This window comes from Harpia harpyja, chromosome 15, assembly GCF_026419915.1.
Source record: "Harpia harpyja isolate bHarHar1 chromosome 15, bHarHar1 primary haplotype, whole genome shotgun sequence".
Taxonomy (NCBI): Eukaryota; Metazoa; Chordata; class Aves; order Accipitriformes; family Accipitridae; genus Harpia; species Harpia harpyja.
In genome coordinates this window covers 26,496,923-26,523,098 of record NC_068954.1, presented here as the reverse complement: position 1 = coordinate 26,523,098, position 26,176 = coordinate 26,496,923, and the positions used below count along the sequence as shown (strand labels likewise).

Here is a 26,176-nt window from a genome sequence, read left to right as displayed (position 1 = left end):
TTTGTGGAAAAATAACCTCCAACCACTGGAACTGTCTTTTGATATTTGAAAAATTGGTTCATGAGGTTTTTTGCACAAAAGCATTTTTTGCTTTTAGCATGCAGTAAAAATAGAGCCATGGTGGTGGTGAGACGCCAGAGGGGGAAACTTCAGAGAGCTGCCAACATGAATAAGCGATTTCATTGCCTGAAGCATCGTTCTGTATCCTACACGGTCTGTACAAACCATATATGAAATAGATGCACTCACAATGTAAAGGTTTGGTTTTGCCTGCTAAGCAACTTTGAATATATTGCCATTCGTATCATAGATGCGCACAGAGTTTTACTGTAGAGGCTAAAAAGCTTGTCTTTTGCCCAGAGTTTAAAGAGTTGCTTTGCAAGTGTGGCAAATGAAACACAAATTAATTCTTTCCTACCTCTCACTCCCAGCAAAATATAAGCGCTTATAAAATACACAGTAAGTTAGGTTGTCACTTTGCTGCAAGCAGTGTAGTAAAGCAGAAAGTTTTTATTTTCCACGTGTAAATCATTTTCTAATTATCTAGCAGTTTGTTTTTCTCATATAATTAGTTTTAAGCTCTGGGTGTAAAAAATGTTTGGTATTATCAGAAAATCAAAATTCTCATTGAAATTTAGTCTTGGGCTACTGCACTCGACTTGCGTCTCATATCACTGGTAAGGTTGTTGATCATCGTTTCTTATTGTGTAACATGCTTTAAGGCTGAGAATTAAAGGAGGCACTTCCCCTCTGTCTTCAGGGTACTCAGCTTCAGGCTGAGCAGTGTGTAGTAAGAGTTTTCAGTCATATTCACTATCTGCTTAGCTTTTTATTTCAATCTTTTTCTGTGTATTTCTTTTTATAAGCTGTGTTTCTATTGGAATACTTTTGCTGTCTTTAGATTGAATAAAGCATTCAAGTTGCCTTTTTTTGGGAGAAATCTGTTTTTGGTCTCCATCTGTTGGGTCTCTCAATGGTTACCGTTCTGCCCCTTCCCCTTGAGTCTTGCCCTCTCACATCTGACCTGCCTTGAGACCACCCTTAGTCCTGCAGGTTTTCAAGACAGAAGCATAGTAATGCATCTTAAAATCTGTCTCCTCTGTATTCTGAACATTTCAGGGTTGGACCCGGCTGAAAGCTGATCTTCTTGCTTGGCTGGTTTTTTGGGGCTACCTCAATTTTTCCGTGCCTCCCTCCACCCAGGCAGGGTGGAGGATGGGGAAGGAATGAAAGCACCCCTTGCAGCAGCGTCAGATCTGTTCTTGGTTGCTTCTGGTTATGCCACACGCCCTGGGTATGGTTTTATAGCTATGGACCTGGCTGAATGGAGAAGTTAGAGCAAGGCTGAGGTGATGCGATGGCTGTCAGCCTGAGGGTTACCCATGGGCATGAGCTGTCACAGGCGTGAGCAGGAAAAATGCCTGTATGGAGGGGAGCTTCTCATCTTTAGGAACGAGTAAGTTGCCGAAGACATTGTTCGAGAGACTTTGCGCAAGCGACGAGGCAGAGGCGGCGTATCTGGTAACCCCTTGCCTGTCTGGTACCCTTCTTATCTGCTGCTTGTGGGGGTATTGGTTTGTCCTGTATTTAAAGCAGATATATTATAGCAAATTACAGTACTGACCCTGCCTTCGCTCAGGTGCTTTTGAAAGTATGAAGCAAATGTAGTAAAACGTTCTGCACCCTGGCACCAAAGCTGGGGTTCAGTCTAGCTGGGTCCTCCATTGGAACAGATTTTAATGGCAGTGATGTTTCCACTGCATCAGGAATCTGTTGCCTCTTAATGAAAGAAGAGTGGCTAAATTTTGGAGGAAACAGACTTATTTTGCTGGAATTCCCTGCCTGACTTCTGCAGGTGCCTGTATTTTTTGTGTTATGAAACAGCTTGGCAGTTGCCAGATGTGTGGACAGTGTGGGTTTTTTTCCTCCAGTAGTCTTTTTAAAGCTCATAGAAGGAGTCAGTGATAAGATCACACCGAACTTTACCACTACAGTATTTCCTTTTAATTGGTTGGTTGGTCTTTCTCCCCTTAAAACAAAGAATAAAATACAAGAAACTGCAGTAGTTGCATCCTGGAGCAGGGTCTTCTGATGAAGTAACATTTAGGAAAATGCTGCCAACATCAAACCAAGGAAATGTACAGGTAGAAATGCTTTCTTTTCTAACCACTCTAGGAGTCAGTCATTGTTTTCAGGGACCCTTGTTGCAGTGATGATTTGGTACCCCAAAACTTGCTGATCCTCCGCAGCTGTTGGTTTGGCATGGGTCTGGCACAGGTAAGGACATTCAGCTGCTCAGGACCCACCAGGCTTTTCAGCCCTGAGCTTCTGTAACGTAAATGCCATCAGCTGGCTGTGTGGTTTTTGCAACACTTTGTTTACAGATGTGCTAGGGGCCTCTGTTGTACAAGAAGGGAAAGGGGAGAAATGATCTGACTGATGCATCTGTAAGAAATCTTCTGTCTCCTCTTCTTCTGCCCTTTTATGAGGACATGTAGGCTTCATTCTCAGTACTGCTTGTCAGTCCTGGGCAGGAAGAAAAAAAGGATCAAAATCTTGCCTTACATAGCGTTAACTCCTTTATCCTTTGGAAAGGAGATTAGATCTTCAAAGGCAGTTGCTTTTCTGAATGATGAACATATTATTTTTGTACTGTTTTGAAGGCAGAGGGTTTAACAGAACACCTAGCAGCAGGGTTTTGTCCTGAGCAGCACAATGCCATGGCATAACAGTTGTACCTGGAGTCATTTTTCTTCATTTCTCTCAGTTCTCTGAATGGTGGGAAAAGTAACATTTTTGGTACTTTCTTCTCTTTAAAGCTAGCTGTCATTTGTACTTGCCTGACTCTTTTTTTTTTGGTAGTACAACTGTACACAGTGAACAGTACTGTCTGGCATGATGTTTAGCATCTTAAAATGAAGGCACCAAGTATTGATGCAGCTGCAGCTGTACATGATTAACTCATGTCTCATGGGGGTACAGCAGGAAAATAGAAAAGTTTTAAGACTGACTTCTCGTAGGGTGGCTGGCCGTATGAAGAAACAGGAGAAAGGCAAGCTGTGGTGTGCATTTACAGTGTCAGTATGCGTCTTTTCTTCCTTTAGGTAGAAGGGTAGAAATTCACTTTTATTGAGGAATGTAACTAATTCAGTGTATTACATGTTGGGGTTTTTTCTGTGTTATGGCCCACCAGGGAATTTCACTTTTCCCATAGCATTCCAGGTACTACCCCCTGCTCACTGGAAATTAAAGTAAACATGCAAATAAATACTTAACATACTGTAACTTGCCTAAGGGTGGCTTATGTGTGTGCTTTTTCAGTGTGATCTGTTTCCCAAGCTCAAGTGATCCTCCAAAAGGTATCGTTTACCCATCTGAAAACAGGGGTTGTAGCTACACATTGCAGCAGGGCATCTCAGTCCAGGTTTTGTGTGTGCTGTTATCACTGTACTAGTCAGATTTGCACAGTGTAGCATAACCTTCGTGACTGTCACCCTCAGCTTTCATGATCTTCCTCTAATTTCTCAGCTTTTTATTGGGTTGCTGTATCTAGTCAGCACATGAACCCCAGATAACCCTTTTATAGCTAAACCTTGTTTACTGGATAGCTGCACACATCCATTTCTTGCTTTGTATGGTGTTTCACATGTGCAGAATTGCAGGTGCTTTTATGGGTTGGATAGCAAGCTTTTGTATGTCAAGGTAATAAATGCAGAGAAGATAACCAAGAATCATAGATGTGTCCTATACTTTCAGTTTTATTCTTGAGATGTCCCCTGGGTTCAGACCTTGGCACAGCAAGGTTTTGGCAGGGGCAAGGGGCAGGCTGGTGGCAGATGCTCACTCAGTGCTTAGACTCGGTGCCACTGCTCTGGGGTGTTGGAGGAAATGAGGGTTCACGTGGGAGGATGGCCCCACTTGTAACTCTCTTTTTTTTTTTTTTTTTAACCTACTTCTTCTTAAATTTTAATATGAAATTATGAGACGTGGGCATTTAAAAAATTCATAAATTGAAGCTTACTGTGTTGAAGCTATACAGTATTCTTGAACTCTGCTGTTAGGAACTGTCATGCAAGACAGGGCTTCTCTGTCCTTCAGACCTGTTGGCTGTGGTCTCATCAGCTCTGTTGTTGGAGAACGCAGCCTTTTGACCAAGAAGGCTCATTAAAATAGGCTTTGGGGACTGCACCCTTATTTTTCTCTTGTGGAAATAAAAAGTTGGTTTGAGTGAAGTGCACAAACAGAGATTAGAGGAGTCCCTTTATTAAAGGGGAGAGGAGGAGTTTTTCAGACCTTCTTGCAGGTGGCACTTGAATAAGAAAAAGGAGACCCAAAATGAAAGCTGCAGTCCTTATGGCATTCTGGCCTTAGCTTTTGACTCCTTTATCTTCTCAGGTCTCTCTCTTTAGCGTCTCAGGCTTCCGCTAGCTAATTTGCCATTGTGAGCTACAGCTGGCAATGTTTTCCCAATTGCATGATCAGCACAGCCTTTGAAAAAAGACAGAGCTTCAGATTAAAACAGTAGCTGCTAATAAAAACTCACACATTGCTTGGGGAGGAGGGCTTTGGAGCAAAGCTATATAGCAAATGCTGTGCTTTGGCTTTCCTTCCAAAAAAGTCAACTTGGAGCTCTTGTGCCATGTACATATTCTCCCTGTTTCCATCTAACCTAGTTTGCTACAGATCCTCTCTTCTGTTTCCCGTTAAGAAAAAAAAAAACAAACCGAAAACCCAAACCAGTTCTTTAAGCTCCAGCCAGGAGTTGTCTGTGCAGTGTCCTTGTGCATTTTATAATTGCCTGCTATTCCAAACACTGCAGTTGAATAAACCTGCGTGCTTTGCCTTTTCTTCCTCCCTGTTTTATTTCTGTAAATACTTTTGCAATCTGCACTTTATTACTCTAACAGCACCGTGCTGTAAGCTGGCAGCGGTGAGGAAGTTTCCAGTATTGCGGTGCTGGGGTATCAGCGTGGCGGCTGGGCACAGGGTACCCCCTCAGATGTTTTATTCCAGGAAAATGCATGCTGTTGCAAAAAGCATTTTACCGTAGCGCTGAGGGATGCCAGATCTGCTGCTGCTAAGGGGGGCTTTGCAGCACAAGAGATCCTTATTTGTAGCTCGATGCATCCTTCTGGGATGGAGAGGCGGTGGTGTAGCATTTTCCTCCAGTTCTTAGTACTTCCATGGGTGCATTTGTGTGGTTGCTTCCAACTAGCTCTTCCTGCTTGGCCTTCGCCCTCTGTGTTTTCTCTCTGGCTAAAGTTATCCTGTGGTGCCGCAAGAGCTGTTGACTGCGAGGGGATGAAATGCATGTGAATGTCCTAATCCTAGGATGCTCAGATCCTAATTTGAGCTAGATTAGATCTGCTCAAAATGTGCATGAAAACTGCAAGGACCTATGATTTGTCTTAACTCGCCTATCTGAAGATTATTAGATTCTGGTTTAATGAGGTAGTGGGTATTGAGCACAATTAGTTACTCCATTTTGCAGTATCCTTTCTTGTATTTGTTTCTGTTCTGTAAAATACTTTAATTACCACAACTGTATTTAGGTATGAAGGTAATCATTACTGAAGGATTTGGAGAGGGTGGAATGACAGGAAAAGTAATGGCATGAAATCATCCCCCTAGTTAACTGGCCAAAGTCTTCCTTTACCCCCTGCATTTTCGAACACTTTGAAGTACTGTTGAGGTTAAACTGTTTGAGACTAGCTTCTCCTTTGTCCTGCATTTTTTATGCTTCCCTGAGTTTTATACAAATCATTTATTTCTAAACTTCCTTACACTGGCACTGCCGGTGAGCGTGAAAGCTCAGCACTGTGGGTCCCTATGAGTCAGCAGCAGGCTGGAGGATTTGCCACTGATGCAAGGTGGGCCAAAGATCTCCATTGCTTTGCTAGAGATACAGTTGCAAAATAAAGTTTAAAAATAGTTTCTTGCATTTTAACAAAACTAAAGTGCAGAATCCGCAGCACCTCATGCTTCACCTGTTTTCCCATAAAATAGATGTACTTGCACTTTCAGATCAGTATGGTCTATGATTTATTCTAAACTTTTTAATGCTATCGTTAAGCATGCTTGGGACCTAAGAAGGTATTCAAAAAGGGCAAAAAAAGGGAATCTGGGGTTGGCAGCAAGTTGAAAGGCAAAGGGAATATGTGCAAGGGGCAGTTAAGACCTTGGGAATAGAAAGGAGAAACTGGGCAGCTTTGGAAAGTGGACAGAAAATGGTTGACAGCTTTGATTATCAGTGCTGTCTTCCAGTTCTCAAGCAGCTGAGCATTTTCAATTCCAGTACATTTACAAAAGCAAACAGCAGCTTGATCATTGTGTTTTTGGAGGAGGGATAGTTTGTACTTTTGGAGGAGGGAAAAGAGGAGTCACCTCTGCAGTGGCAGGGACTGGGAAACATCATTTTAACGAGAAAAGACAATTAGAGATTTCCAAAATCAAGTGCCTAAAATTAGGCTTCGAAGTCCTAATTTAAGAACAGAGGAAGTGGCTCTTTTCCAAGAAGGCTGAGCAGCCAGGCCTGACGGCGTGTTGCTCTCAGAGAAGCCACCATGATTATTTAGATGCCTATTTTGGGGATTTTTTTGGAACTCAAGTTCAGGTACTTAAATGTGGAAACTGGGATCTGTTGTTTCAGGGAGTTCTTGAGCAGCAGGGTGAGAGCTGGAGGATCCTGCTGAAAGGGAGCAGGCTTCCAATGCTTTGAGCTTTCAGCCCAAAATGTTTTGTTGCTGCTGTTCAGTTTGCTTAAAGAGGGTGGCATGGGACAGGGGCCAAACCTTTATATTTTCGTGCCTTATCTTTGCACTTGGAAACTGAAGTTACTCCAAGAAGAAACTCAAGAAACAACATTTAAGAATTCTTGGTCACATTTTAATCACTTTTTGGCATAAACCCCCCAGAACATGTTTTCTGTGGAAAGCGTAGGAGAGAATTTCCTTTGAAGGACAGGAGCTGGTGAAATACTTCAGTATTTAGTAGCCCTTTCCTCAGAGAGTAGTGATGTGCGTTAGAAGAGCAGGTTATCACTGCTGGTAGCCTGTATGAAAAACTAATATAAATTAATTTTTAAAAATACATACTGCAAGAAAAGCACATTTCTGTGTAGCCTTTGGCCTGTATTTTTGGTTGCCACAGTGAGGAGCACCAGGGCCATCCATGCCCGGACTGAGTGGCCGAGCAGAGCTTACCTCTTCTGCCCAAACACATGAGTGGCCACTGGAGCATAGTGCATGTCCCAGCTTATAGCACCAGAAGTGGACCAAGGATGCAAAATGTTCTGTGGATGTCCAAAAAAACCCTGTCTATCTAAATCCAGAGGATTTTTGAAAAAGTAATATTTTAATGGTGGGGCTCAATCTTGTTGGGGCAAGGTGCGACTCTAGCCTTCATTATGTTTGTGTTGCAGAATTGGAAGTCCAGTAATTTTGTTTTGTTTAAAACATCAGATATGCGTTTCCCTGGATTAAATATTTGGACTTGAAGGAGTAAAGTGTCTTTCAGGTTGTAAGCCTGAGTGCTTCCAGACTCTGATCCAGCTTGCCCTGGTGTTCAGGGGCCTTACTGCACTGGTAAAATTTGGTAGCAGAGAGGATGATTTCTTTACTGTCCATTGTAGAAAGGCAGGTTAGGAAAAAATAACTAGTGTATATAGAGGTGCAGTGTGCGGCATAATTGTGTCTTTTTTTTTTTTTCTTTTTTTTTTTTTTTTCTGACCGTAGGTACCGAATAAGGCTACGGATGTCGTCTATCTGGACTTCTGTAAGGCCTTTGACATGGTCCCCCACAACATCCTTCTCTCTAAATTGGAGAGATATGGATTAGGTGGGTGGAGTGTTCAGTGGATGAGGAACTGGTTGGATGGTCACATCCCGAGTATAGTGGTCAACAGCTCAATGACCAGATGGAGATCAGTGATGAGTCCCTCAGGGGTCTGTATTGGGACCAGTACTGTTTAATATCTTCTTCATCAGTTACATAGACAGTGGGATTGAGTGCAACCTCAGCAAGTTTGCAGATGACTCCAAGCTGAGCGGTGCGGTTGACATGCCTGAGGGAAGGGACCTGGACAAGCTTGAGAAGTGGGCCCATGTGAACCTCATAAGGTTCAACAACAAGGCCAAGTGCAAGGTCTTGCACATGGGTTGGAGCAACCCCCAGTATCAATACAGGCTGGGGGTGAAGGGATTGAGAGCAGCCCTGAGGAGAACGACTTGGGGGTACTGGTGGGTGAAAAGCTGGACACAAGCCAGCAATGTGCACTTGCAGCCCAGAAAGCCAACCGTATCCTGGGCTGCATCCAAAGCAGCACGGCCAGCAGGTCGAGGGGGGGGATTCTGGCCCACTAACCCGCTCTGGTGAGAGCCCACCTGGGGTCCTGCGTCCAGCTCTGGAGCCCTCAGCACAGGAAAGACATGGACCTACTGGAGCGAGTCCAGAGAAGGCCACAAAAATGATCAGAGGGCTGGAACACCTCTCCTGTTAAGATAAGCCAAGAGAGTTGGGGCTGTTCAGCCTGGAGAAGAGAAGGCTCCGGGGAGACCTTATAGCAGCCTTTCAGCACTTAAAGGGGACCTACAGGAAAGATGGGGACAAACATTTTAGTAGTGCCTGTTGTGATAGGACGAGGGGTAATGGTTTTAAACCAAAAGAGGGTAGATTTAGACTAGACATAAGGAAGAAATCTTTTACAATGAGGGTGGTGAAACGCTGGCACAGGTTGCCCAGAGAGGTGGTAGGTGCCCCATCCCTGGAAACGTTCAAGCTCGGGCTGGACGGGGCTCTGAGCAACCTGATCTAGTTGAAGGTGTCCCTGCTCATGGCAGAGGGGTTGGACTAGATGACCTTGAAAGGTCCCTTCCAACCCGAACTATTCCATGAATCTATGAATAGCGTGCCTTGCTGTGGGATGACTTCTAGGTAAGGGAGCGTTGCTAGCTATCTGCTCATGTATGTGGTCAGCCACAGAATTTGCTTACTTTCAGTATTAGGAAACATGCTGATTACAGTGTTTCAAATGGCCACTGGTTTAATTTTTCTGGGAGTCGATGTTCCTCTGAATTGGGAAACTATTCTAATTAAAAAAGAACCCTTGTAGTTGCTGCTGTTGAAGCAGTGTTTAATGTTGTGTGGCTGTTGGCAGGCGACTTGATGCATTTTCACATGACCCCCTCTGGAACAAAAGCAGATTGTTTCCCTCTGTTTTTCTGTTACACAAATGAGTTCCTTTTGAAACAATTTCTTTTTCTGCAAATTCTGGAAATCAACACCAGGAGTAGTTCTTCCTTCGCTATGCCTTTTACAGTCTGCTGTCTGATAATGCTGGCACAAAAAGCTGCTTGGGAGTAGCAACCCAAAAGAGCGGAGACCTCTGCAGAAAGCCTTCTCCTCTTGGGGAATGAGTTTTTCTTCCAATTTTATGGAAGGGTTGAACATTGAGTATCATTTCTTGCTGTCTTTGCTGTAGCTAGGTGAAGTTTGTTTCTGCTTTCTTAGTTGTTTCATTTACATATCTGCATTTTCAGTGACCAGCAAACAGTGTAGAGCAAGTCAGTTCTGAATTGAGCTTTTTTGTATATTTTCGTACAAAGAACCTTTGTTTTTGAAAAAAACCTCTCTGATCTGAAGTCTTCCTCTGCAAAAAGGGGAGTTGAAGTCAGGTGCAGATGCTGGGTTATTGGATGATGCAGTGCTGCATAACTAAATCAATTGGTACTGGATCAAAGGAGCAACAGACAAATTGAGTAAGTGGGGATTTCAAGCAACAAAATGAATTATCCACTGGGGAGTGCTTTTCCTGGTGATACTTAATAGCTGACAGATTTAAAAAAAAAAAAAAGTGGGGAAAAAAAAAAAAGAAGAGCTTGCTCTGAATAACTTTCTAGTCCTTGGAAATTATGTACTCATTTCTCACAGTCTTCCTGATGCTCATACTTCTGGTAGCATAGCATAGCCTTCTCAGTTAAATTTCCTTATTCCTAGGACACCAGCATGCCAGTGCTGTGGCCGTTCATGCAAGTGCTTGCAGTTTGTGTGTTGTAGCTGGTGAGATGACGTAATCCCAAAAATGCACCTTCTTGTGAAGTGTGTGCTTATTTGGGCCAGGCTTCTTCAGTCAGAAAATAAAACTGGTGTGAATCGGGACTGCAAAAGACTTTTAACACTCCCGGTTATTTTAATGAGGCTCTTCTGTTTGTGCCTGCTGACCAGATTCCAGGGACATTTCTGTGCCCTTGCGTAGTCCCGCGCGGTACAAAGACTTCATGCATGCAGAGGGGAAAGTCCTCTTCTGCGCGTGTCCCTGAGAGCCCTGTGGGAAACAATGGGTTGGGGGTGCAGCCAGAAATCCTCGGTGAGCACGTCAGCCTCCTGCCTGGAGCCCTGCGGTGGAAGGGATGGGGGCTTACCTAGATGACCACACGATGTAAATGCATGGATCCAAACCCGTTGTATTTTCTTGGTCCCATGGGAAGTCGCAGCCCCCGCGGGGGCCAGGCGGCAGGACTGGGGAGAGGATGTCATTTGCATCCTGCCTGGCTTTTCTTGCTGGACTCGAAAGAAATGGAGGTGTCAGTCCCAGCTGACTAAAACCAGAAGACCTACTATTCATTTTACTTGCATAAATCAGAAATCCCCTAGAGGCAGGGTTTTCACAGGCGAAAGGGACATGTTTCTTTAACTAGAACCAAAAAAATAGAGATGAACTTTTTTGTTGTTAGCAACTATGTGTAAACTTGTGTAGTCATTTCGGTTTGTGCTGTGGATATGTTGACAGCTTATGTGTTGCTTACATTATTTCCCTGTAACTAAAAATTGCCATTAATGTTAGTACTTCGGGGGGGAGAAACATGAAGAAGTGAAAACTATCCTATTAAAAAAGGATAAAATAATTTTAGTGAAGGTTCAGTACAGTTCTGGATAGAAAAGAAGAAATTGGGAGGTGTTGGTTTTTGGTTTTTTGGTTGGGTTTTTTTGTTGTTGGTCGTTTTTTAATCAAGAAGAAAATGACCCGCTTCTCTTGAGAATGTCTTCCTGTGCAATTGTCCCTGCTTGTGGAAAGTGTCGCTACTTCTTTTCTGCTTTAGCCTTAGGGAGGTACAGCGGCTTATGTACCTCAGAGTATATACCAGGTGCTACTAATAAATACTGGCCATGTGAGGAGCCGACAGATAACATTTGAATCATTCTACTGTACTGATGTTGGATGAGTTTTATCTGGTAACGTCTTGCCAGTAAGCAGTTTCTGGAACTGGAGATGTTCACGTCACGAACTGCAATGTTTTCTCCCTTGCCTCTGCAGCCCTCTCTGTCATTTCGTGACTGTTGATCTCTTGGTTTTATGGGCTGTTAATCAGAGGTGTAATCAGTCACCTAGCCGCAAAAGTGATAGCAGAGCCAGTTTTCCCTTTTTTTTTTTTCCTTCCCTCCTCCTCCCCAGCTAGCGTTGCCAGCTATTCAAGGCTCTTTGTTAGAAGAGCTTCATAGTATTTATTTGAGAATTTCAATGTTGCTGGCTTTCTCAAGGTCCAATCCTCTTCCTCCTCCTCTTCCTCCTTGCAGAGGGATCTTGCAAGATGTCATCCCGTATTTGCACTTAAAAATACAGAATTAAAAAGAACTTCGGGTTAATCTGAACTCATTATTTTAAGATTCTCTGTATCTAGATTCATGATTAAATACTAAAGTGGGAAACAGTGCTCTTACACCAGTGGCTCTCTGAGACTAAAATAAACTTTATGAACTTTATATATGCTGGTAATGTCTAGTGTATCTGCTGCAATTTTTGCATGTTAGTATTTTCATTGTTAACCCCAACAGATGGTATTCAGATGATTAAACAATTTCTGTGAGCTGAAGAACTAACTTTCTCCTCTTCTTTCCATTTCAGTAGGTTGTAGAATGGAACTTCTGGATAAAACAATCAATAGCTACCTTGATGTTTGGCTTGGACCCAGAGGTAAGATTTGCCAAAAATTAAATACATAAATAAAACTGATATTTAAGTGCAGATACTAGAGCATAAGAAACAGCTTCCCTCTAACATCCTGACTTTGACAGGTGACTACTTTCTTTAGTGTCTGCAAAGCATCAAAAAGTGTGATTCTGTAATAAATAAAAAAGTCTACTCAATGCTTCTGATCTTTTGACTTGAAGAGCTGCTTATTTTTCACCTATGACAATCATAGGTGCTATTCTTCTTACTATCAGTTAAGCTCGTGTTGTTAGTCTTAGTGAATGACTTATCTCAGATCTTTGCCATCTTTTTTTTTTTTTAGGATTTAATAATAGCTTTTATTTAAAAAAATCTTTTTTTAATTTACATTTGATGAAATAAAAATACTCTTGCCTTCATACCTAGTGCTGCTAAGAAATTTTTCACTGAAAAAATCTGTAGTTTTTGGAAACAATTGCTTCTTTGAAACCGTTCTTTTTAAAGAAACAATGGTTTTGGTAGGTTTTTCACTGGGAAAAAGTCTACAGGCATAGAACAGCAATCCTGGTCAGCATGAGGAAGGGAGAGGCAGTGGGACTGGGACAGGTAGTGGCCTCATGGTGAGGGTTTCCAGCTAGGGTAGGGAAGGCCCTGTTCCACCTGGTCCTGACCAGGAGCGATTAAATGTCAGCATCCCGTACAGAGTGTGCATAGCAGAGCTGCTCAGTGGCGTGTGCTTTTTTCCTCCGATTGCTTCAGTAGCGTCTTTTCTACCTCTTTCTTTGTCCCAGTGAAATGCCGGTGGTGGTGCCGCTTCCTTGCAGGACAAAGTCCACAGGAGGTGAAACAAGCCTCTGATCCTTCAAAGTGTGTTTTCTGTTTGCTTTTAGTAGGTTGGTGCCCTTGTTGCCCCGCTCTTCATACTAAGCCCATTTAAATTAGTCTAGATGTTCTGAGATAACTTATTGCATGTGCTGGTATATAGTCTATATTTGCCATGTCTTCAAAATAATGAGCCATAAAGGTTGCAAATTCAAATGATTCCCTGGCTTTCTTAACTACTTCCCAACTTATATTTTTAAGGCCTCAATTCTCACATTCAGGATCCGCATATGACTACTTTAAAATTAAGTCAGGGCTGTGAATGCCAGCAATACTTGAATTGGTCATTTATGGTTTGGTAAACTTGGTTTCAATCTTTTGGGTCGACTTTAGTGAGAGGAGTGAAATACCGTGCTGTTGCTGGGTATGGATAACACAGTTGTGGTTCAAAAGGATCACGCACTTGTCCCAAGTGTTCCCCTGAGATCCTCTTATTCGGGGTGGTTTATGTGCTTTACAACATGTTGCCAACCGGACTGGTTAGTCAGACTGGACTGACTGCTCTGTGTTTCATTGCTCATACAAGGACTCCAAAAATTTAATCCTTTTGAGTAGCACATACGTAAGTCTAATTGGGTTAGTATTGATTAGAAAATAATCAGCAGGATCATCCACCAATAACCACAAAGGTATCTGCTTCACTCTTAGCTTTGCTGGCTTTGTGAGGAAATAAGGTGCATACTATTGGGAAAGGTTGGTTTCAGAGAATAAGGGGGAGATAGTTGTTGAAGCTTTTCTTTAGAACTTAAGCTCATCTGTGGTATTCAACATGGACGACGATTCTGAATGGTAATGAGTATTTAAAAATAATAGCGGTAACAATTTAAGAATATTTTTGCCTCAGGAAGGTAATTATTTCTGCTTTCTTTAACAACTGTGTAACTAAAATCTTGGTGTTTGCAAAGGTGGTTTGTAATTAGCAATGTGGCCCTTAATATAAGGGCTTGCTGCTCTTCCTTCATCTTTCTTCAGTATTCTGGTGCTAGAAGCATTTTGGGTACAGCTTTTTCTGGATGCATTGAACTCTTCCCCTTACAAAATCTAAGTGTTTGTATGTTTTTGTTTGTTTCAGACCCCAGAGTAAAAGGATGGCTTCTTCTGGAGAACTATACACCTACCTTTATCTTCTCAGTCTTGTACTTACTAATCGTATGGCTAGGACCAAAGTACATGCGGAATAAGCAACCGTTCTCATGCAGGGGTATTCTAGTGGTCTACAACCTTGGACTTACACTGCTTTCTCTGTATATGTTTTATGAGGTAGGAGAAAAGGGGTTGGGTCGGGGTTATTTTGCAGTATCTGTTTTAATTATATTGGCTTATGTTGAAAATGATCTCCAAGGACAGTCCTCCTAAACCTGGGGAAACATCTGCAGAAGTGTTGCGCCCATTCTTCAATGTCACTTCTCAGGGGAGAAAACCATAGCTGTAATGTTACCGCTAAGATTGGTATGAAACAAATCTTGCCTTAAACATCTATGCTGACCTTGGTTAGCAGTGTTTCAAATGCCCTTCTTGTGCTCAGTGCAAGTGAAGGCCTGATCTTTCAGCATGAACCTGGCTACTCCTTCAGTAACTCCTCCTTGCATAGAAGTCACGCTCAACGTGATTGTGCTGGTGTATTGTACAAAGTACTTTGTAGCAAAACTATGGCTGGATTTGGAGTGCAAAACGTGTTTTATTTAAATGTGTTTAATCATGCATGCACTCTTCACATCTATTTCTGTAAGCTTGCAATAGCTTCTTTTGTGTCCTCTTAGTTTTGCTGAAAGAATTGCACTGATGCTGTTGTGATTCATCTGTTTCTTGGAAGTTAAAATCTGAACATACAAATATATTTCAAACTGAATTGGACTTTCTGGGGACTTATTTTCTTTCCTAACAAAACAAAGATTTAGGCAGTATCAAGTTTTCCACTTCCCAGAGAGCACTTTAGTTGCTTTTACTCATAATTGTATGGCTTTTATTAAAGTGAAAATGAAGAACTATGGCAATGTAAATAAGAATGTGGTCAGAAAATGATTGAGTCTGTGGCTTTAATGTACAGAATACTCTGGCTTGCTTTTAACCAAAAGTGTTTCTCCTTTCTGTAAGGAGAGATTTCATTTTCAACATGCGATTACAAGCTAGAGCTAAAACCACTAATTCCTTTTCTTTTGGTTTTTTTTTTCTTTCTTTTTTTCCTTGTGGCATTTGCTTAGAAGTACATGCAAGCTGTAATTCTCCTTTAAGTTTGTAGTTAATTCTATAGTGTTTTACAAGGTGAGTGTTTAGATAGGAAGTGATTTAAAATTTAAAGTTATTTCTCTTGCATAGTGAATTGTCTAGTCAAAGGTTACTGAGTTGGGTTATTAAGAACTTTGATACTTAATTCTTCAGGGGGAGCAGTTTTGGATTCAGTAGGTACTTGGAACAACTTGTAATCTTGATGGGTTTACATTTCTAACCTCCCTGTCAGGATGTTATAATCCAGAAAAAATTGTGTGTTGATCTGTTTAATTTGTCTAAAAGTAGTGTTGCTGTGGACTTCATGTACAACGTCTGCATTATTTTATGCAGATATTATTTATAATTACATAATAATCTATTGTTTTAACCTCCAATTATGTTATTGAGGGTTTACAAGTGCAGACTTTTCTTCACTTGTACCAAGTGTGGATAAAACTCTCAGGATAGCCAGTCTTTTTTCCTTGAATACTTGGAATAATACTCATAGTTTCCAAATGAAAATTACTGTAACATTCTGCATGTTGCAGAACCTGCTGATAAATTTAAACAATAGAAAAGATCTGAACTGTTGATCTTATAAATGCCTTTTTCTTGCTAACAATGAACTGGTTACCAAGAAAGGACTATTTATTGTATGCTGAAGAAGTCCTCATACTTGTAACCAGCTGAATAGCTTTTATATTGTGAAGGAATGAGGCAACTAAAATACAGTGAATATTAAGGCTCTTCCTTCCTATATAGTGAAACACTTGACATCAAAGTGAATATTGCTCTTAACGTAACATTATCTATATGGAAGTGTTCATTGGTATTGTTGTAAATATACCTTCTCTTTATAAATGGGAATACACAAAACTACAGCGCTATGAAGACTATTAAACTCATGATAGTTGCAATAGAATGCGTTTGACAGCACTTACAAGCTAGACATGAGGGCAAGCGATGTTCTGCAACAAAGGACTGATCCCATAGAAGTGCTGCCAAGTAGAGAACTGTGCTGACATAACACCGTGCTGCTTGATGTTTGCAGGGAGAGAGCTGAAGGGCCAGGTGATAGGGAAAAAAAATCAGCTTCCTGCACCTCCAGGTACATTCTCTAGCTGTAGTGCCTCCACAATTACCTGTGTCGGTGCAAAGCAGGCGAGACTCTCACTCGGATCACGTCAGTTGTGGAAATTTGGCTTTGAAGGATTAGCCATACATCAGTAGCACTTTATAGTACACATACTCACTTTTAAAATAAAATGGTGAAGAGCAGCATTCAAAAAATAAATGTAACTCCCTGTGCTCTTCCTTGTTGTCACTTTAAGTTTCAGCTGGATTAAACTTCTTTCAGTCCTCGTTTGAGGAAAGTCATAAAACATCACCACTTATGAACTTGTTTAGTAGCCTGTCTGAAAACAAGCTGCTTTAATAGCTTGCATATGATACGCCTGAAACACTGCTTTGGGGTTTTTCCTGAGTTACGGCTGTGGTGGTTCAGGTCATGATTCATAGCATCACAGCTCAATTTAAATATTATACGACCAAACCAGGATGTTAAAGTGAGGCATCCTCCCAACTAGGATGAGAAAGATGACCTACTTGGTTTTCTGACCTTTACATCTGCATGTTTGTATGCAATAATGTGGGGGAAAAAAATTTTGCATTGTAGGGTTTCTATAATTCTAGTTATTGTGTACTTGCACCATTTGGTCTACTAATGTAATATAATATAACCTTATCTTAAAATCACTAGAAATCTTATACTTCTTATTTGGAATTCCTAAGATAGTAGTTTCTGTGTGTACTTGCTATAAATTATTTATTTAGACATTTAATGACTGGGCTGGGTTCTGGTACTAGCAGAACAGAGTAGTGGCCTGTGCTTGTCCCAGACAATATAAAAGGCAAGGCAGACCTAGGGGAGCAGGAGAGGTTTCTCCAGGCTGACCTGTCACTCCCCTACTTCCAGAACAGGGGATGCTCATTAGGGGCAAATAATGTTTTATTCTGTATAAATCTACAGGGCTTGGACTTTGAGGGGAAATCACACTCCTGCCTTGGGCAAGGGCAGCAAGGGGTGGCCTCCTGCGTGGTGGAGAAGGTGCGTAGCGGGACGGCTGGCAGAGGGTTATAGGACAGGGGTTAATCGCCCGCTGGCTGGCACGGCTGTGTCTGAAAGAGCCGCAGAGGCAGCACTGCTTCCACCCGTGTCACTGCTCTACGCTGGGGTCGCAAGTCGAGCTGTCTTGCAACGCTGCGAGTAGGGTCCGTGACTCTCTATTCGAGTCTCGGCTGGGTAATGTGGCGAAGTAGGGAGAGTGCCAGGTACCCAGTTATATGGCACGCAGACCTATTTTATTTTGGGAGTGTTCGTTAGCAAAACTATCCAAGTGATCTGGACCACCCGGACTTACATTCGAGAAAACTGGTCAGTGATGAAGGCTCACTTTAAGTCACCTCTTTACTGTCTTTTTTCTTCATCTAAAAAATGAATTCCCTACTGAATCTGCCTGAGAAGAGCCTCAGATTTTCCTGATGAGGGAGGCGTTGCGTATGCTGTAGGAAGGGCATCCTAAGAGCCGCACCCTGCTTTAGGAAGGAGGGGACTTGGTGAAGGGGAGCCGTGGCACCTGAGCCGCGGGTGGTGGCTCGCTGCCAGGCTGCTCTTTCCTCTCCCCTTCCTTTGTCTACAGGTCCCGAAGCCCTTATCTCTGTCCTGAGGTGACTGTGTTCATGTAAAGACAAAATTTCCTATCTCTGCAGGCATTTGCTTTCTTTGCTTGGACACGTGAACTTCTGTTTCTTTTCACTCTAATCTAGCTGTGTTTTGAAGCTCTTAAACCCATCACACCTTGACAGCGTGATGCAGTGCTGGGTCCCTTATCTGCCCCTCTCCAGTGAGTCTCAGACTTTGGTTTTATCACGAGAAGACAAAATCCTCCCCAGTAACACTTCTCCTACAGCCCAGTCAGACTGGTGTTAGTGTGCTGCTTTATTTTGGTAGCAGAGTTGATTAAAAAAGCACATGCCACAGCATTTTAAAGAATTCAGCAATGGAATTACAAAATGAAAGCAATATAAAAAAGAAGATTTCAACGCAGGGTAAGGAAGTACGAGTTGCTTGAGCACAATAGCAGCTTTGAGCTGCAGGGTTTTTCCCTGAGCCGAGGGACTTAACATTGACTTTGAGTACCGTTTTAATTGGCCTATGAAGGAGCTGTCTCTTTTTGTGTCATTTAAAAATCATGTACTCTGGTGAAAATTATTGTAGTCAGACTTTTCTGGACAGGTTAATTTCTCAAGAGAAGATGTGCCTGTGGTTGTGCATCAGCAGTGCCATTAGCAAGCCTGGGCTCCTGCCAACCTGAAGATGAAGGACTTCCTCGGGACAGCGGGCAGGGAAAGGTTGTCTCAAGCCTGGGGTGGCTGAGGAGCCACCAGCCTGTTGCTGGGCAAGTTGAGGCCTGCTGTACAGTAGCTGTAGGGAGAGGTTAGAAACTCTGGCCATCCTGGAAGCAATTTATGACACCTCTGTTTATTGCCTTCTAGGTGGCATGTAAGCAGCTCCCCGGTGCTGTACACCCAGCCCCGTGCGTAACAGAGCCATTTGGGAACCACTCGTGGTCAGGTCTCAGAGTGGCCCATTGGTTTTGTTTTCTGAAGCCTTCCAGCATGTGCTGAAAGTATTGTGGGTGCAAGAAATAGTGGTGTCAGGCAAAGAAGCAGCTGGCTAACTCAGGAAAAGGATTATCTATTTGTTGTACGTTGCACCAAGCAAGGTTTGTGGGCAGCAGCGGCAGTTTGTGTGCAGTGGTAGCAGCTTTTCACCATTTAGTTCCTTCTGTAAAGGGAGGGATTAAATTATTTAATAATAATTAATTTATTAATTATTATTTTTAATAATAACTATGGTAACTATTTATATTATAAAAGATGTTACCCTTTCCTACAAACATTGCTTTGTTTCTATCATTTAAACCCCTGTGGCTGTGAGAGTATTGCAGCTCCTAGCATATTATTATATGCTCTTCTGGAAGCAAGGGAGCACTCGAGTTTAGCTGAAGCTACCTATAGCCACACTGGTGCCTTTGCCCTTCAGAGAGCTGGGATCCATCCAGACACCTTTGGTTGCGTTACGCGTTAGGTAGCGAACCTGTATTGTTTGCAGGGAAAGCTCTTTGGGTTTCACTGTGCTAGCCTTTCCCTGGAAGAAGTTTATGGACTGCAGTGTTAGTGATGGATGCTATTTGGATTAATTACAATATAAACATTGTGATTATCCCTCTATTCCTAACACTTCCTTGAACTATGAGAACTGTGTGAAAACATCTGTAAGCTCTTAACAACATGATCACAGCACAATGTGGTCTTCTGTCTGAGGGACTGGCGGGCACTCGCGAAGCCGCACAGGCTTTTCCTCGGTGCCCTAAGAGCAGTTTGGTGCAAGGCTTGCTCCAGTCCTTTAGCGGGGTACCACTTTTAAACTGGTGTGCTTTGCACAGCCGTGCCCACCTTGTGGCCGGGAGAGGAGTCCTCCCATGGCTGTGTTCCCTTTGCTGCTTGGATAGAGAAATTGCTTGGGTCTGCAATTGATGTGCACGGCTGCCCTGCTCTCACTCTGGCAGGGTGGTATTGATTTATCTCTAATACATGAGATAATTCCAGGTCTATATGTTATGATGTAGCTAGATGTCTTTTTTTTTTTCCTAAATAGTGGCAATAATTCTGTCTCAGAAGGTCAAAAATAATGACCTAGGCTGACTGGGTATTTTAAAAGCTAATTTAGGGGGAAAATGAGGCATGAAAGAAATAATATTAGGAAGAGGTAGATGATTTAAGCGATAATCTTTATTGTACCTTTCAGAATTAGCTTTCCATTCACAGTTCTGAGCAGCATTTAATCGTACTAGTTACTGTAGTCCTTTAATCAAGTGATGATTTTAAATGACTTATGGTACAAAGAGTGTTCCACTGTGGCTTTGCAAAGCTCTTTTTTATTCTGCACGAGCATAGTTAAGGCCAAAAAGGGTCAACTTGCTTGTGCAGGACTCTGTCTCTGCCTTTAAAATGTTTTTTTGGGGATAGCTGACAATTCTTTTTTTCACTTGGGAATTGTCTAAATTTGTTACTCCTCTCCTCATGCTATTCCCAAGAGGAAAAACACCTTTATAAACAACATCCAGTGATCCCTTCTGTTGCAATATTAAAGGGGAGCTCGCTCCTGTCGTTGCACCCGCTCCCTCCTCCCATCCCACCCTCGTCCTGCCCCTCCATCTCCCCTGTCCCTCAGCCTCCTCCAGAGCCCGTTTCAGCCTCTCCCTCTGCTCTGGAGGAAGAGGTGGGACGTGGACATCCAGCTGGCCTCTTGCTTCTTCGGAGGTTTCAGCCAGCCCCTCGGCAATGGGCTCCCCGTCATCCTCTCGTGACTAATAGCAGGTCGTTACTCTTAAAAGTAATTCCGTCATGTTTGGGGTGTTATTTTTTATGCCAGGAAGTCAGGCAGGCAACAGCATATCCTGCCGAGGAAGTCACTTGTACTGGGAAGAATGTAATGTACTCAGGATGAGTGAATTATTTAAAAAGATCTTGAAGAATTTCAGTAGAGTAAACCATCAGTTGTTAGCTGTTAAGGATAGCAAAGCTGAAGATTTGCTTGGTTACACAGCTGAAAAAATTGTAGTCAGATCTCTGTGTATAAAATTTCTTTAAAATGTAACTTTTTCTTTCCAAAAATAATCGGAAAAAAATAATTTACTTTACTTTGCTTTTTCACTTTCTCCAACAGTGAGATCATCAGCCATGAAGGAAAGATATTTCTTGATCATCTGTCTGGAATATAACTGTGCAAAACACACACACTATGTGGGATAAGATGCTACATCCTATTTTTATCCTGGTATACCCCAATTGAAAGAATTTGTTAATTCACCCTCCACTATGATTCGATCACTGCTTGGAGCTTGAATTCAACCTAATGCCACACTTGGGTGCCCATGAGTCTCTTGACACCAGATGTCTCGGCAGACCTGCTGTGGAGGTTTGCATGTGCCATAGGGTGCAGCCTTCTCCCCAAATAACACTTTATTCTTTGATCTTCTCAGCTGGTGACAGGAGTATGGGAAGGAGGATACAATTTTTTCTGTCAGGATACACACAGTGGAGGAGAAGCTGATATGAAGGTAATGTAATCGAGACTTGTAGCTAATAACATTTCAGATTGTCTGCTTGTGTGTAAGTGGAGAGCAGAACACTTGATTATGGGGATTTTGTTCAAACTATATGCTTTTTTTTCCTCCTTTTACAATACAATGGGCAATGTATTGTCAAACATAATAGTTAATCTACAATGTATTCATAGTTGGTATTTTGGTGAGTAATTATCGGTAAATTTTCAAGTGTTCCCAGGTCAAAAAACAAGGGCTTGGTCTTCAGACTGTATCCAACCACTGTGTGTTGTGACTCCCCTTCTTCTGGGATGTGGTGATGATTTCTTCTGGTCACTGTTCAGACCTCTCCTTTACAGAGAGCACTGCAGGACAAACTCTGGTTAAATATTTTCTTGTTTCTCCCGGGACACCTCAGGTGCACCGCAATAGCTTCGTAAAACAGTCTTTGTTATCCTGTTTTCAGCTGTAGCTATGGGTTTGTACCTAGATCTCCTATGGAGGGACCTGAGGCAGAAGCATTACAGAAGATCTCAGCAGTGTCTTCAATCCAAGTAGTGCAGGGCAGAATCTGGATTTTAATTACTTCCATAGCAAAAGGCTTGAAAGCCCCCCAATGTGCAATGCTTCTAAAACTTGTTTCCTCCTTTCTAGATCATACGTGTCCTCTGGTGGTACTATTTCTCCAAGCTCATTGAGTTCATGGATACCTTCTTTTTCATTTTGCGGAAAAATAATCATCAGATCACTGTTCTGCATGTCTACCACCATGCAACGATGCTGAACATTTGGTGGTTTGTTATGAACTGGGTGCCTTGTGGTCACTGTAAGTACGGGGTTACAGTGGGGAACACTTGCAACAAGGGCCTTGTTTTGGTTTTCTTTTGGTCAAATCAAACATCTCCAGTACCTTCAGCTGCTGGTTTTGTTCTGTCCCATATTAAGCCGCTTTGCTGAATTGCAACTATTGCAGATAGTTGCAGGAACTAAGCTGCCGGCAGAGCCTCTAGAAGAGGCATGCCTATGTAGTTTGAAGAATTTTTGTGGCAGCATGACATTTATCAGCTGCAGTAGTCCAGGTCTGATAGCTGTCAACCTTGCTTTCTCTTTTTTGCGGTGGTTGCGGACCCTCTAATGAAACAATACTCTTTTCCAGGTCAGGGCCAGAAGCTTGTTTCAGCTGCAAGATGGCTAATAGTGACTCTTGTCCTTGTATCTGTCAAGTTCACCTGAGATGTTACTTTCTTAATTTAATCTCATTATACCACTAGCCATAACAAATGATTTCAATTAAAGTCTTGTCCCCTGAGCACTAATGAACTTGACTAAATGCATCTTAAGTGGAAGATTTCCATGTCTCTCTTGTCTAAATCCTGCTAACCTCTGGCAATCTTGCTTTGATTCTTTAATTTCATTGCTTTTAGCTGGCATCTAGTTTCCTAATGGCATTAGTGTGGCTCAGTTGTGGTTCAGATGTGCAGCTTATAGATAACTGGCTTTGTTGAACACTCATCCAAGAGAAACCATTTCAAATCCAGTGGATGTAAACTACAGGCAGTGCAGACCAAGAGGCTGCGTTGCTCAGGAAGGCTGGGTTGCTCAGGAGTCTGCTTTCTGAGCCAAACAACATAGAAACTCGTATTTGTTTCATGTTGTTGGCACAACAGTGAGTAACGCTGAACTTATAAAAAGTGTGCATCTGGAACCACATTCTTCTCCAGGGAGGTCAATCCCTGTTTATACAACAGTCAAAAGTGCAGATACTTAGAGTCTATCTTGTGCTTGTGTGGTCTTGAAAATACTTTTGTGCTATTTCTAGTGATGTGTTTTTCTTCTTCCGTTCCAAGCTTTATGTTCTGCTTGGTTATCACAGTTCTATGCAGTTTGGTGTTAAGCTAAAAGTTTCTTTAATGACTAAAGGTGCTGTAAACAAGGACAAATAAAATGGCTAACTGGCAGTTTCTGAAGATACCTGTTGCTTTTGGTTATAAATGACAAAATAGGCTCTCGCCTGGAAGGAAGTGAAATAAGCCTAAAATGAGATGGGTGAAGCTATCGATTGTTGGGCATGTTTACGTGCCTCCTTTTTATCCGCTTCCTCAGTTTCCTTGAGAAGCTGTAATGTAGATGTGAAAAAGAAGAAATTGAGGAAACAAAACCAGAAGGTTGGTATAAAGAGCACAGCTGCAAAGCAGCTCAGCCACTCTGTTGGGTGAGCAGAAATAAAATCGGGGGGGAGCGGGAATCTCTTGCCTTTCTTCTAAGAGAAATCATATTTTAAATAGTAACATATTTTAAGTAGTAACATTTTGAACTTGTTATTTTTGTAGGTTCCATGTAACAGCGTGTTCCTGGTAATGCAGTGTACTTTTTTTTTCCTTTGCCCTTTTTTTAGCTTACTTTGGTGCCACACTGAACAGCTTTATCCATGTCCTCATGTACTCCTACTATGGATTGTCTGCTGTTCCAGCAATGCGTCCTTATCTGTGGTGGAAGAAGTACATCACTCAGGGGCAGCTGGTGAGTGATTAGCTCTTCAGGGCTTCACCAGGCTCTTGTATTTGTGATGAGGTCCTCTTGTCTTTTACTGAGTTAGAAAATTTTGGCAGGGGGTAGAAGAAGGGAGAATGAAAGCTAGTACCTTCTACATCTTCAAGCGCCTAAACCACCTTAGGAATCCAGCTTCTGCACCTCCGTTTGCTCTGTTTTCAGGACAATAGGGAGCTGGGGATTGATGGTGAACACAAATCAGTGCTGAGATCAGTGGGATCTTTCTCCACCTCCCCATGTTGTATGGCTAGATGCATTTGGGAGTCGCAGTGCTGGGTTTTCTGGGACTCGCTAGCCAGGGAGGAGGGAGAAGCTTTTCTTCCAAGCCTGCTTGAGCTAGCACACTCTTCTCTGTGCTTGATTGCTCAGGCTGATGTTGAGATGACAGACCAGAAACCACTGCAACACAATCCACAGCTAACAAGGCTCTTCATTCTAGTCCTGCGGGACAATGGCTTTTCTGTCTCACTTTTGCATGCAGTTGTAAATGGTTTATTAAAAACTGTTCAATATTTCTGGTCTCCTGCACTTTAAATGGGCAGATTTTTTTCTCTTGTAATTCTGTGTTGGACTCCTTGTATCCATTTGTATTGTTTCCTGTGTGTACAGTGATAAAGCCCGAATGCTGTGTACTGGAGGTGAAAAGAGCAATGAAATTAAGCATTATGGCAGATGCTGTAGTGATACTGCACAAGAACCAAGTTTCAATGTGTGTAACAAGTCAGAATACCACAAGGAAACGTGCATGGGTGTTCTCTCTTCCCCATTTTGTAGGTGGGGAAACTGAAGCCTAGAGATAGACCTTTTTGTTATCTTTCCCCCACCTGCCCCCCTTAGCACCCTCTCAGAGCTGTCAGTAGGTTTATTAACATTTGCTGGTGATGATTAATAACATTTGCTGCCAGCAATTCAGTGAGTTGATTCTCAAAATTTTTATTTTTTTTTCTTTTTAGCACCCTTCCTTCCTGAAGGATGGCAAAGTATTGTAGCAGTGGGCATCATTGTTTGGGGTAGAGGGAGGTTGCTTTGTGGGTTTGGTTATTTGGTTTTTTTTTTTCCCTTCCAGATTTAGGCTCTATTCTTCATCCTGGTTGTTTGAGTGCTACAGTGTGCAAGTGTCTTGGTGCTTCGGTTGCTCCTCTGGCTATTGTCATAGCTACTTTCACTTCCCTGCTCTGCATGCATAGCTGTTAGGGCAGCAAAATAGCAAAGCAGAGCACAACAGTCTTTCCCTTTTAAAATAAACATTCCCTAATCTGGTAGCCTTCATGTAAGGATGAATTTTGCCTAAGGCCCTCTGCAGCACTTAAGCCCAAACTCCATTTTTCCAAAAGAGGTAACTGAAAGTAATTAAAGCCTGGTCCTCCTCCCTGCCTCCCCAGCTTCCCTGCAGCCTTTACCCCAAAAATTCTTCCCCTGGAGCCATATGTCAGGCAGCCCCTGTCTGTGGGAGGGGATCGTAGGATCTGTGTGTAGACCCAGTGACCTCAAATCTTTTGCAACTGAAGCAGTGAGATGTAGATCTACTCTGTTAGGATGGTAGAGTCAAGCCCCAATGAGCTCTCACTAGGGAGAAGGTGGTCTTTGTTCCTTAGTATATTTATAAATCAATTCTACATAAGATGCTCTAAAATGGAACAATATTAATCAAATAAAAACACTTAAACAACAGACTACCACAACCTGAATGTCTGCTAACTTAGGTTTACACTGTTAGTAAGACAGAGAAGATGAACTTGTCAAACACAAAGTATTACATATTTTGTAATTGTTTTGGAAATAACTAATGAGATTTTGGTCACTAATGGCTTTTTTCCTTCTTGCATTAATGTGCTTCATTTTTCTTTTTTCTCTCTCCCCAGACTCAGTTTGTCCTGACAATCTTCCAGACCAGCTGTGGTGTTGTTTGGCCATGTGCATTTCCTCAGGGGTGGCTGTATTTCCAGATTTCTTATATGATTTCTTTGATTATCCTCTTCACAAATTTCTACATTCAGGTAAAAGTAATATTCATTGACTCTGTAGCATTCTGCTGGCTGTATCTCACTGGAAAGCTGTTTACAGAAATATATGCTTGAAATACCCTTTTGCTATTTTCCAGTAACGTGCATACATTCTTAAAGTACTATACTTGTTGGTCTGCTCTCCAGTTTCGAATCTTCTTATGTTTTGTATCCGTTCTGTAATCAGAACGATTAGTAATTTCAGCAAGTGGAGTGGCACAAAAAGGCATTTTACTAGTGCAGATAAGGGAGAGGAAGAGCTTTATGTAAGAAACAGCTTTCCGGTCTGAAATAAAACAGCAACCTGTGAACCTGTGAAGCACCTGAAGGAATTGTTCATTACTGCTCTTACAAGGGGAAATGCTGGTTTTATATCCAGGGAAACTTCCCAAACTCCCAACATACAGAAAACTGGTTTT

General features: G+C 42.2%; 1 protein-coding gene across 2 annotated transcripts in view; it reads left to right on the top strand.

Moving 5' to 3' along the window:
• ELOVL5 (ELOVL fatty acid elongase 5) overlaps nucleotides 1-26,176 on the top strand; it is a 38,829-nt gene that overhangs the window by 9,671 nt on the left and 2,982 nt on the right. For both annotated transcript variants that reach the window (XM_052809939.1, XM_052809940.1), the window contains exons 2-7: nucleotides 11,900-11,968; nucleotides 13,899-14,086; nucleotides 21,142-21,219; nucleotides 21,859-22,030; nucleotides 23,600-23,724; nucleotides 25,617-25,751. In XM_052809939.1, coding sequence (XP_052665899.1) covers nucleotides 11,911-11,968; nucleotides 13,899-14,086; nucleotides 21,142-21,219; nucleotides 21,859-22,030; nucleotides 23,600-23,724; nucleotides 25,617-25,751 — 756 coding nt within the window. In that variant the 5' untranslated portion in view covers nucleotides 11,900-11,910. The remainder of the gene's footprint in view (nucleotides 1-11,899; nucleotides 11,969-13,898; nucleotides 14,087-21,141; nucleotides 21,220-21,858; nucleotides 22,031-23,599; nucleotides 23,725-25,616; nucleotides 25,752-26,176) is intronic.